The sequence below is a fragment of the Erigeron canadensis genome, chromosome 1, assembly GCF_010389155.1.
Source record: "Erigeron canadensis isolate Cc75 chromosome 1, C_canadensis_v1, whole genome shotgun sequence".
Classification (NCBI taxonomy): domain Eukaryota; kingdom Viridiplantae; phylum Streptophyta; class Magnoliopsida; order Asterales; family Asteraceae; genus Erigeron; species Erigeron canadensis.
This window is the reverse complement of record NC_057761.1, coordinates 10,137,782-10,150,840: the sequence shown is the minus strand read 5'-3', so window position 1 is coordinate 10,150,840 and position 13,059 is coordinate 10,137,782. Positions and strand designations below refer to the sequence as shown.

The window sequence follows — 13,059 nt, the reverse complement described above, 5'->3', positions numbered from 1 at the left end:
GTGGTACATCCATAAAAAACAATGGTACGAATATCATCTCCCATTGGTAAATGATGTTTTTTGGGAGAAAAACTGAGATTGCTAATGTGGATTGAGGAAAATGTGATGATGAACAAGTTTATTTCGGAAGGCCTAATCGTTATATCTGTTAGAAATATAATCTCTAGTAGTTGATTTGTATGTTTATAATACTTTGTATTTGTTTGTATTTTTCATAAGGTTTGGAAGGGGGACTAGTGTAAATTGTATAGGAGTATATAAAGCCCCCTCCATAGCTTAAATTGTAACCTTAACACATATTCATGCAATCTAATCTTTCCATACACACACTTTCTCTCTCGACTTGTTACACCTACTTACACACACACGAACTCCATTAACACACACTAAAACACATAGTTAATCTCAATTACAAAAATTACATTTGGTATCAGAGCAAAATTAGTCTATCTGAACGATCCAGAATCAAAATTGAAGCTGAATTTGTTCTTAATTTTGATGTTTTTGAGTTGTTCATACAAATATCCATTTGCCGAGATAACTGTGTAATTGATTACAACATAATTCTGTGTGTTTTTCTTCAAAGTTTGTTCACCGATCGTCTAGGATTTTAATTATAATCATTTCTGTATCAAAATTAGAGTTCAATTCCATCAGAAAGTTCGATTTCATCTGTAATACCTCGAGCTAGGCTCTGAATGCTACTGAAAAGATATAGCGTATGCATGGAATTATCGTAGAACAACTAAATGAATATAAAAGGATTCGGTGAATCCAACCAAGTTACATCCGGTACAAAATGCCCAAGGAGCAAGTAGCCATCAAACTATTACAAAATAATATCAAAAGATGGCAAAGGATCCTAAGCATAAAGTTCAAAAGTAAGGCAAATGAAACCGTGATTCAGTAAGTCCAGGCCCGGGTACTAATGCGATCATCAATCATACTTCTTGTCCTTGATTTGCTGGATTACCTGAAAAGTGTACTAAACAAGGTCAACACTAGGTTGGTGAGTTCGTAGTAATGGTTCACAAGGAACCATTCAAGTCACAATATGCGTAAAGAATGAATGAGTCACAGTATGTAAAATGTGTGAGTAATCATAACTTACGGCAAATCATCGCATCACATATGAAGGCAAGGAGGGTTACTCATGGCGTAACCTTGCCATGTGTTAGTACTCGCACAAATGTCTAATCACAATAAATAGAGAAAACATAATATGTGTGTCCAAACAATAAGACATCAAACAATGTATCATAAGTGTACCACAACAACAACAACAAAAGCCACCACAACCATAATGTTCTCAAGTATGAAATACTTGGTAGTACGTCGCACAAAAGCGCGTTCTCAAGTACATGACACTTGGTAGTACATCAACCAAACAATAAGTACAACAACATGTTCTCAAGTGCAAGGCACTTGGGAGTACGATAAGTCAATCATTCAAACCACAATGCACATACATTTCATACGACTTTACATTTAATGAATCGAAGATGCTTGTATACAGGGTCACCCGCAGCCTTCCCACCACATCTAACAACTCATTAAAGGTATCATCGTCTTCCATGTATGTACTACTATCCTAATCATATCACAATGTCACAAATCATTTGCACAAACCATCCGACAATCAATCAAAGTCATCCATCAATCAAAATAATCATTCAACCCATGCATCAATCAACAATTAATCCAAACAATCAATCAGTCAATCAATAAGCCGTCAATCAAATCAACCAAACACCAAACAAACACGTATGTGTACACTTTTCAGCCCGAATCTCAAATGAGTAGGTAGCTACGGAACTCACCTTTGCCAAGCAATAACAAGTTTATATCAAGCTATGAATGTCCAACGTTCGCCAAATGTCCACAACCTATCAATATATACATTACAATACAAATTAAGAGTCTCACTTTATTGTAGACATGACTTCTAACCATTAACGACTCAAGGGACTTGAACAAGAAACCAATGGTTACTCAACAACTCAAACGCTTCCTTTGTAGACTACTTCACTCATTTGAAGACTACTTTCATATTTGTTGACTATATTAGTTCTTGTAGACTACTTTCAGTTTTGTGTAGACTACTATAGGTTTGTAGACTACTTTCAGTTTTCCTTGCCTACTTCCAGTTTTGTGACCCACTTTTGGCACACAAGACGACCAATTGAGACAAAACTTAATTCTTAACAAATGTAGAGGGCTCAATGACCTTTTTAAAAATGTAAGGTTTGACTCTTGAAGACCTCTAACGAACGAGTTACGGCGTATTCAAAACAGGTCTGCACATCCTTGACTAGCTGAAACCTTGTAACCAAACACACCCAAATTCGACCAAAACCTCTTTTGACTTCAAATTCAACTAGGATCTTCTTTTAAACTCATTTTTAAACATAAATGAACATAACCCACATCACAATTTCGTTCTATAGCACCAATTTCGTGTTCTATTAGTTCTTCACCCGTTTTGACTTTTGACAAAACCCTAATTGACCTAAAATCGAATCATGGAAAGCTTGAACGCGTTTTTTCTTTTTTTTTTTTTGCAGATTTTATGAACATATTTAGACACAACACACTTCAAAACTTGATTCAAAACATCCATTTTTAGCTTAGATTCAAAATTAACCTAATTTACCCATTTTGTAACCCTAATTTTGACCCATTTTGTTTTTGACTTGGAAATTGACTCAAGAACACTTGGGTTTGACTAGAAACATCATAATGAACATAAAATGAGGGATTTGAGTGAAATGTAACTTACCAAAACCTTCTCCAAGTTGTTAAACCCGAATTTGACCCTAAAAGGAAGATTCTTGCACTTTGAAGATCCAAACTTTTGATATGTTGCTAAGATGATGATAAGGATGATTATTCTTATGTAAATCTAGCTTGAAACAACCATTAATAATCCAAGAATTTAGAGAGAGAGAGAGAGAGAGAGAGAGAGAGAGATGTGTGTATGTGTGTGTGTTCTTGGATTGTTTCAAGAGAGGAAGATAGATAGAAAATGAGTGGAAGGTGGGGGATGGGTGGAAGGTTTTTGTGAGAAAGAGATAAGGTTGGGTATGGATCAATGGTCATGGGTCACGGGTTGACCCGTCTACATAAAGTACTAGTTTATCTAAACACCATTTAATACCGTAAGACTCAATAAACTAACCATTTGACTTAAATAATCACATTGTACATAAATGACTTACCAAATGACTTCAATTATATTTACAAACTAAAATTGTTAGTTGAAATGAGCATAAAGTCAAACGGTCAAAAATCATGGATGTTACATCATCTAAGCTCGACAAAAGCATAGATCAGTGGGTTTGAATTCTGGTTGATTTTAGATATAAATTTGTTTGAGGATTTGTTCGCACTTGTTTTCTGAACAATTTGGTACAAATTTGGAGTTTTAATTCTCAGAATTGAAGAAGAAAATGGAGATTTTTAGTGTGCTCGGCATTTAATGGGTTGCTGGACGAAAAAGACGACTACAAATCGACTATTTTGTCGTTTTGTGATCTCCAGTATTTGCAGAGGTTGTTGATTTTGACTTGTTCTCTTTGCAGAGCTCCTTGCTCGGCAAGTGTAAGTATACAAAAGATAAAACATAGAGTGGAGAAATTGTTTATTTGCAGAGTGTTTAACTCGGCAAATATTTGAGTTTATACCTGTGAGTCCACCTACACAAGATGTAACACGAGAACAAGATATAACAAGATATAAAATAGGTTCACAATAAACACAAGTATATCAAGTAACCCGACTAGCAAGTGGTTCGAATCTAGACAAAGACTAGTTATGAACCACGATCTAGATATGGATATGAACAAAAAGGAACGAGTGCTTGAAACTATATAAATACTAATTATATTCAAGTATTATGGCAATGAATCAAGATGTATTTTTCAATGTATTTTATTTATTTGTATAAACAAAATACAAGAGTTGTTGCGGAACAAAGATAATCACACTTGTGAAGATATCTAAACAACCCTAGAAATACAAATGATCTATGCTACAAGGAATTACTCGTAAGAATACTTAGAGTAATATCACACGTTGCAATTGCCAAAGTTCCAAGAATTTTAGCAAGTGTGAAAAGTCTTATATTTATAGGCAAACATGTCTTGATGACATGGCAATATGGCGTACAAATATGGTTGGATGCATTTATGGATTTGTAGGACAAATCCATAACATGCTTGAATCAGGTAAAGTATGTAAGTTTCTTTGATGTGACTTGACATACTTTATTCCTAACCTTTTGCTAAAACTTTCCCAATCCCAGGTATAAAGTAATTAACCGGGTAAAGGTAGTTAAAGCTGCAAAAAGACTTTCCTTGTAATCAGTGAAAAAGGGTTGTAAATACTTTCCTCTTCAGATTCTTCAATCAGGTAAGATCTTCTCTGAGCTCTGCTTCTGAGATGATCTTCTTCTTCAGTCTTCAGTCTTTGACTTCAGTCTGAACGTCTTCAGTGTTGGTTGATTCTGAATCTAAAGTGAAGCTTTAGTGAGCTTTATTCTGAATGTCTTCAGAATCTTGAGCAAGCTTTCTTTACTAAACTTCAACTATTTTGAACAAATCATACTTGGTCGATTTTCGACCTAACAATACCTCTTTGATTTATTGGTTAAGTGTTGGAACAACTTGTTCAGTTTGCAGAGATATCATCTCGGCAAACACGTGAAGTTGAATACTTTGGTTAAGTATTGATGATCTGTGTTAGTGATTGTACTAGTTGACGAAGTATAAGCTCGGTACTTAGTTAAAATTGACATTGATCAAAATACTTAGTTTATATACTGATATGTCGTATTTTAGACCCATTTCCCACAATGAATATAGTTGTTTTAGCATGGTTTATAAGTCGTTTTTGTATACATTTGGTGCGTTTATGGTATTTGTTAGTGTTTCAGGCTACTGACAGGTGTTTAAGCGTAAATCTGGAGAAAACGACATTATTTAGGTGAAATAAGTGCTAACGGATGATTCCTGGAGTGTTTGGATGAAGATAGCAGAAAGTCAACGAAAGTCAAAGCTGAAAAGTGGGGAGTTGCCCCGCAACTGGAAAACAGAGGAGAATCGTTGCCCCGCAACTTATGAAGTTGCCCCGCAATACCTTCAACTTTAAATCATTTTACGTCAACAAGTCAATGTGAAGTTGGACCTCGTTGCCCCGCAACTTGGTAGTTGCCCCGCAACTAGGTCCGAATCTGGGCAAATTTTTGGAAACTTATAAATAGCTTGCTTAATCATTCCAAAACCCTATTCCATCTTTTCCAGCCGTTTTTGAGGATCAAAAAGGAGACTTTTCATCAGTTCTTCTACTTTTGAAGATCAAGATTACGATTGGATTTATTTCGTTCATTGTTTTCATTTATCATCATTCGGTAACAAGGAATTCCTTCATTTTGATTTGTTATTTCATATTTAATATGAGTGGCTAATCGCCTTTTCATCCATCTTGATGGAGTGAGACATTATGTAGGGATTGCACAATATTTATTAATTCAAGTGATTTGATTTAACGTTTTGTCGCGAACTTAATCTATTAATTCTTTGTTATTCAATTATTGATTGCGGATAATTTGTATTTGTTGCTTAGTGACGACTAGGATTTGGGTATAAGTTATTTTGATTGCTTGGTTAGAAGCAATTGGTTCTATGACGGGTACGGTAAAGGGTAATTAATATTTGATAAGAATTAACAGGTTGATGGTTGGGTACAATCAATAGGCAAAATTGTTATCTGAAATGACCAAAACCATTGTTAAACTAGAGAAGTTATAAAAAGGCGTCTCGGGGTACCGGTCTTAATAATGAAACTAGTTTATACAAGAAAGTCGAATAAGTTGTTAACTTGACGGGTAGGGGGTTGGCGATTAATTTGAGTCTTGGTCATTTAATCACTAAATTGAATTTGAACTTCATCAAACGTGCAATCTTATTGTCGAGCGAAATCAAGATGGGTGACCTTTAAATTATTGTTTTCAACAACAAACTTCTCTTTCGATTAATACTTTGGGATTACTGACTTTTCAAACTAACTACTTGCAACGTGGCAATTCGGTCACAGAACCCCCATATTTTACTTGAATCATTTAATGTTTACAATTGCTTATTTAAATCCTTGCGAACGATCTCGGCTTACCAGTTTTAACTATACTGCATGCGATCATGTACACTGCCTGTGAGTGTGTAGTAGTCAGTCTTTCGGTAAATCGTGTTTATAAATTTAAAGCTAGATTTCGCACATCAAGTTTTTGGCGCCGTTGCCGGGGACTTAAATTAAGTAGTTGTTCGTTTTGTGATTCGATCCTTCCTTGCATTCATTTGTAAGGAAGTTATTTGTTTTTAATAGATAGATTTTATTTTTGTTTTAGTTTTGTTTTGTTAGTTTCTGGTTCGGTTAACGGTATTTCTTGTGGTGCGTGTACAGGTGCTTTGTTAGTTGATGAACACAAGATCCTCTGGTAGACCTTTGCTTAGTCCCCAGTCTAATCCCGGGAAAGACAGAAGACGGTTACTAAGATCAAACAACACGGAGCCCTCAAACACAGACCAAATAGATTTAGGAACCGAAAACCGTGACCAACCGGACGTAGACTTGGATCAACATTACTCAAAGAAGGATTCAACGTCCGAAGTTCACTTAAGTACCAAATTCTCCGAAGGTAGTGGTTTGTTCAAAACTGGTGACAGCTCAGAGGAAGAAGATAATCAGGATAAAACTCATCAACCGGATTCAACAAAAATTCCTCGAGCAAATCTTCAAGTAACTCAACCAGTTAGAGTAAGGAGAATGGGTGATCAAGAACCGGTAAACCCCAGCAACCGTCTTTGCGGTGATCGTAGGAGAAATGTATCCACTAATAGGGGTATTCCTATTTGCCTTCCAACCACCGGAGTCAACTTTTCTCTCTAAGGAAGTCATTTGAAAAGTGTGGAGGAAGAGAAGTTTGATGGGGTGACTAATAATGATCCATATGGCCATCTAGAGAGGTTTGAGAAAATTTGTAGGTTTTACCACTATGGCGCGAACCAAGATGATAATGTGAAGCTTGAGCTTTTTCCACTCACTTTATGTGGAGGAGCTAAGGCGTGGCTCAAAGAACAGCCAGATGATTTGTATACCACTTGGGACCAGCTTCGTGTTGGGTTTATTGATGAGTTCTATTCTATAAGGACTCAAAGACAAATGGAAAACAAGATCCGGTCATTCACTCAAGATTCAGGGGAAGATGTAGTAGATGCTTGGAAACGGTATAAGGAGATGACCAGGAATTGTCCAGAAAATAATCTGAACACAGAAGCAGTAGTTGAAATCTTTTATGACGGTTTGCTCAAGAGAACTCGAAGGGAACTAGCTGGGGCATTTGGAGGTAGTTTGAACAATGTGACCCCGGCTGAAGGTTACAAAATCCTAGATGATATGGCTAAGGAGTTTTCTGATCGCGAAGAGCTTGTAAGCAAGAGAACTGGTAGTAAGACTGTGGCAAAGCTAGAGAGTAGTGAAGAATCAAGCTTGGTTGCTGAAGTCAAAGCCCTCACAAAGCAGATGAACGAGAGGTTTGACAACCAAGATGTGAGATTTAAAAGCATTGAAAGGGATGTTAAGGTAATTGCTGATGGTTGTGACTACTGTGGGGACATGCATTATTCAGAGGATTGCCCGGATAAGCCGGCTCAAGAAGTTAACTATGTCCAGAATCAGCAAAGGAACTTTAATCAGAATACTGGTTATCAAAACCGGTCATCAGGTACTTCTTTTCCTTCATCTAATTTTAATGCTAATAATTTTGGTTTTAGTGGAAGCAGGTTTAGCAGGTTCAACAATCAGCAGAATGCGAATGCTGAACTGAGAGATATCATGAAGGATTTGGTAGGAGCTCAGAAAGCTACTAATGAGAACATGGCCTCTCAATGGGGTTCTATGACTACCAGATTGGATGGTTTGGCTAATAAGCTTGAGCAGAGCACCAAGAGTACTCAAGCGACTTTCCAGGATATAGAAGCTAAGCTCGAAAGGCTAGGAAATTCGAATAGGCAACCCGGTACTCTACCAAGCAATACTCAACCGAATCCTAAGCCTCAACAAAACAATAAAGGATCGGGATCGAAGTACAACCCTCCCAATGCTCGAAATGAGCATGTCTATGCCGTCACAACTCGATCAGGTAATACGTATAATTCTGCAAATCATTTGCCTGATGAATCTACTCCGCTTGCGCAGGTACATGAAGAAGAAAAGGAGGTTGCTGAAGAAGTAAAAGATGGAGCCGAACCCAGCCGTGCAGACACCGATCGTTCCATCAAAACAGGCTGACAAATCTGAAGTAAAACCGTACCAGCCCAAAATCCCATTTCCTCAGAGATTGGTAAAACATAAACTAAAGCAGCAAATGAATAAATTTGTGAGTCACCTCAGTAAATTGCATATTAACATTCCATTTTTAGATGCAATTGTGCAGATGCCAGGTAATGCAAAGTGTTTGAGGCAAATCTTGATGAATAAGAAAAATCTGGCGGGGGTGACAACTACAGTGCTTGAGGATGTTTGTTCAGCAGCAGTGACAGGTAAGTTGCTCAAAAAACGCGGGGATCGAGGTAGTTTTACCATACCTTGCAAGATTGGTAATTTATCTGTGAAAAGAGCCTTAAACGATTCAGGAGCAAGTATTAATCTAATGCCTTCATCGATTTATTCTAAACTGAATTTAGGAGAACTGAAACCGATTAAAATGAAAATCCATTTGGCCGATAAATCTGAAATTAGACCAATAGGAATTCTAGAAGATGTGTTAGTTAAGGTGGGCAGTTTGGTTTTTCCTGTCGATTTTGTGATTATTGAAGCAGATGAAGCATTAGATGTGCCTCTTATCTTAGTGAGACCATTCCTTGCCACGGCCGATGCTAAACTTGAGGTCGGTCGTGGAAAACTTACTTTGAGAGCAGGAAATGAGTCGGTGACATTTACAAACACCTGTTCTGTATCTTTTCCTAATGTTGCTAACTCAGTTGAAACTGCTTGTGTTAGTTCATTGGATTCGCAGGTTGATAAATGGTTAGATAAGAAGCTTGAGAAACAGGAGGGTGAGTTTAAGAAGGCAACAGTGCCAGTTTCGAACTTAATGGATGGCCCGTGTGCTAACATTCGTAAACTTTATAGCCGTTTGAAGTTTGTTGTCTCTCATGGGAATGTTAAGTTGTCTGAAGAGTTGTGCTCGAATTTATCAACAAGTGAGAAAGAGGAGCTGATGATGGTTGTTGATATTTCTGGTCGAGCGAATGATTGGATTTCTGAAAAGGTGAAAGGTAACTGTTTCCCTCCTTTCAAGGGTCGACCTCCCAACACTTTAAGTGTGGGGGTGTCGGAATCCCAACCTTGGTAATTCTGCAAGGATCGAGTCTAGCTAACGACTCGTTAATAAATTAAGCGCTTCTCGGGAGGCAACCCGTGTTATGTATTTTATTTTATTTTTTCCCCATTTCTGTTTAAATAAGTAGGAAGAATGGTATGCGTGTTTTATTTTATAATGTTGCTCGTTAATCGTGGTTCATGTTGATAGCAAGTTGAATGTCATATGCATATGTTGGCAGTAAGTTCAGCGCAATATTCTTGTTGGCATCATTCAAGCATGGAACACCCGTCATACCCGGCAAGTTTTTCTTGTTCTTTATTTTGCTTTTTGTTTACTTTCCCCTATTTCCCATAGTTTGCCTTAGTTTCTTGGACATTGAGGGCATTGTCCAACTTAAGTGTGGGGGGGAGGTAAATAGGAAAAAGTCGGGTATCTTTGACTTCAGTCTGAACGTCTTCAGTGTTGGTTGATTCTGAATCTGAAGTGAAGCTTCAGTGAGCTTTATTCTGAATGTCTTCAGAATCTTGAGCAAGCTTTCTTCACTAAACTTCAACTATTTTGAACAAATCATACTTGGTCGATTTTCGACCTAACAATACCTCTTTGATTTATTGGTTAAGTGTTGGAACAACTTGTTCAGTTTGCAGAGATATCATCTCGGCAAACACGTGAAGTTGAATACTTTGGTTAAGTATTGATGATCTGTGTTAGTGATTGTACTAGTTGACGAAGTATAAGCTCGGTACTTAGTTAAAATTGACATTGATCAAAATACTTAGTTTATATACCGAGATATTTGCTCGGCATTCTTCACAAATCAACTTGTGTCAATAACATCTTGTTCTATTTGCCGAAGTCTGAGCTCGGCATTCTTCAGAATTCCAGTTTCAAAATCTTCAAATTTTTTATTTTTCAAATTTTTACTATGGCTGCAAGAGAGGCTTTGGCTCTAGGTTCGGATGGAAGACCTCCTGTGTTGTTCAGAGGTTCTAACCCTCTATGGAAGAAAAGATTTCTGAATTGGATTGATCAACAAAAGAATGCAAAGAACATCAGAAAGTCTTTAAAAGATGGTCATGAAATTCCCAAAAACCCTGTGAACAATGAACCTCTTCCAGAAGAAACCTGGAATGCTGAGCAGAAAAATCGTGTTGAAGCTGATCAAATGTCCATTGCTTATCTCTATCAAGCACTTCCAGATGATATATATTGCAAAGTGGACTCATATGAAACTAGAAAGGATATTTCGGATGAAGTTGAAAAACAAATGGAAGGTTCTGATGTTTCTATCACCATAAGATTGTCAACTGTTTTGAACATGTATGAGATATTCAAACAGCAAAAAGGAGAACCTCTCAATGATGTCTACATCAAATTTTTCAATATCATCAATGAACTAAGGAAAAATGATGTCAAAAGAACTAACATGGAGTTGAACATCAAGCTCATTAAGAATCTTGAAGAAGAGTGGCAAGTGTATGGGACTCAGCTGAACCAACAAGCAGACTTTGGAAACTTGACGATTCATACTTTGTTTGAAAAACTAACATTGAACATGATCAAGTTCTAAAGACTCAAAAGATGAAGGAGGAAACTGTTCATTCTGATCCACTGGCTCTTGTTGTTGAAAAGAAGTCTTCAAGAGGTTCAAGGAAACGCAGAATTGAACTTGAAACTGATTCGGAAGTGAGTGATGTAAGTGATCCTGAACTAGGTGAAAAGGATCTTGAGATGTATAAAGAGTTAGCTTACTTCACAAAAGCTTTCAAGAAGAAACCTACCAACAATCAACTTCGGTCTTCCTCAGTTTCATCATATGCCAAGAATTCAAGTGTTCCTAAGTTTGAGACCTACAAGGAACTAGTTGGAGACAAGAAGTTTGAAAGTGAGAAAAAGTTTGAAAGGAAAGTCTTGGAGAAGAAGAATGGGGAGAGAAAATGCTATAATTGTGGGATTCCTGGTCATATTGCCACAGAATGTACCAAACCTCGTCAGAAGAATTCAGAGTTCTACAAGTACAAGCTCATGTTGGCAAAGCAAGAAGAAAGTGGGATTGCCCTTCTAGCTAAAGATGACAAATGGGTTCATCTCACTGATGATGAGACTGATGAACTGGCAGCAAATGTGTGCTTCATGACAAAGATCAAGAATTCAAATGAGCTAGATGATGAAGCTGTAGATTCTACTGAAGAGGATGATGAGGTAATCACAATTCCCAAGAAAGTTTTAGGATTTTACATGGATAAAAGTGAAGCAGCTATTCAAGAAGGTAAAAAGAAAAAAAAGAGATTTCAAAAATAAATAATGATTTGAAAGAAAAAGACCAAATTTTACTCAATTTTCAAGTTAAGTTTGATCTTCTTCAAAAAGAATTTGACAACTTGAAATCTGGAAAAGCTGCAGTCACTTTTACTCCAAATTCCAAGCTTCATCTTGAGAAATAAGAACTTGAAACCAAAGTTCTTGAATTAAACAAGATCATGAAACAATTGGAAGTCGAGAAGACAAATGAGATGCTTCGGGCAAATGTTTTGGTTGAGGACATAGAGTCATTAAATGTCAAATTGAATGAGTCTACCCCTGGGTTGAAAGAAATGGAAGATCAAATTTCTAACCTAAAATATTATTGTTGTATAAAAAATTCTCTTTATCAACAACTTGAAAAGACAAATGAGGAACTCAAAACTGAAATAGATTTTTATCAAGAAAAGTTGTACATAATAAATCGAACTTATCAACAAATCTATTTGAATAGGCCAAGAAATTCAAAAACTTAATTCAACTCAGGGTTAAATTATGTCAATCCAGAACATTTGCTCAAAGCACAAGAAGAGGTTCCTTCACAGTATAAAGAATCTCATATGAAAAGTGGGATGACTGATCAATTTGTGAGACCAAGTCATGGTGATGTTGAAGCAGATGATTTTCTAAAGAAGGGTGCAAATGTTTACTTCAACTATGAACTAATTGATGAGTCATTTGATTTTTTAACTCACCCTGTGTGTCAAAGTAATAAAAATAATCATGAGGTAAAGGTTCCTGAATTACTTGAGTGTTTTAAGGAAAAACCTTTGGACGATGCAACTTCATTTCCAAAACCTGAAATTGTCAGACCTTATATAACACAAAGTGTTTTGGAAAAAGAAATTGATGATTTGAAAAAGTCTCTTGATGAAAAACATGCACTCATAGAAAATCTGAAGGCTCAAAATCACTACGATAACAAAAGAAACTCATCCAAGACAAATACCTCAATTTGTAACCAACTAGGGTGCTCTGTATGTGAAATCGTGAATGAAATTGAGCAAACCAATTCTGAAAACAGTAAAACTTCAAATCAGTCTACTTGTTCAATCTGTGAAATTTTGAATGCATCTGTACAAACTGATCTTGAAGTTGTACATGTTTCTGTTCAAACTGACTGTGCTCAAGATCAATATGATGATGTTTCAGTTGATCCAAATGATATTTATTTTGATACATCCATTCCTAAGTTTTCAGAAGACACTCAAACTTACTTGAATGAATTTAATGATGCAATCAAAAAGTTTGAAAAGGAAAAGGATCAACGAATAAAAGTGGTTGAGAACTAAATAAAGTCAAAGTGGAACTAACTTTGACAAAATTGAAACTTCAATCATTTTTGGACAAAGAAAAAGCATCACAATCATTTAAGCAAA

At 36.4% G+C, this 13,059-nt stretch overlaps 1 protein-coding gene across 1 annotated transcript; it reads left to right on the top strand.

Annotated features, from left to right (window-relative positions):
• Window positions 1-10,960: 10,960 nt before the first annotated feature.
• On the top strand, window positions 10,961-12,972 carry LOC122609132. Its single transcript, XM_043782220.1, has 3 exons — window positions 10,961-11,648; window positions 12,188-12,486; window positions 12,583-12,972. Exons 1-3 carry the CDS (start codon window positions 10,961-10,963, stop codon window positions 12,970-12,972), a joined length of 1,377 nt encoding a protein of 458 aa, XP_043638155.1.
• Window positions 12,973-13,059: the final 87 nt, after the last annotated feature.

Bases quoted from the DNA above. Each gene is read 5' to 3' on its own strand.
- LOC122609132 (XM_043782220.1), top strand. From the start codon at position 10,961: ATGAAGGAGGAAACTGTTCATTCTGATCCACTGGCTCTTGTTGTTGAA. The intron at 11,649-12,187 runs GTAAAAAGAAAA...ATGTCAATCCAG, and splicing joins TGAAGCAGCTATTCAAGAAG to AACATTTGCTCAAAGCACAA. The intron at 12,487-12,582 runs GTCAGACCTTAT...GAAAATCTGAAG, and splicing joins CATTTCCAAAACCTGAAATT to GCTCAAAATCACTACGATAA.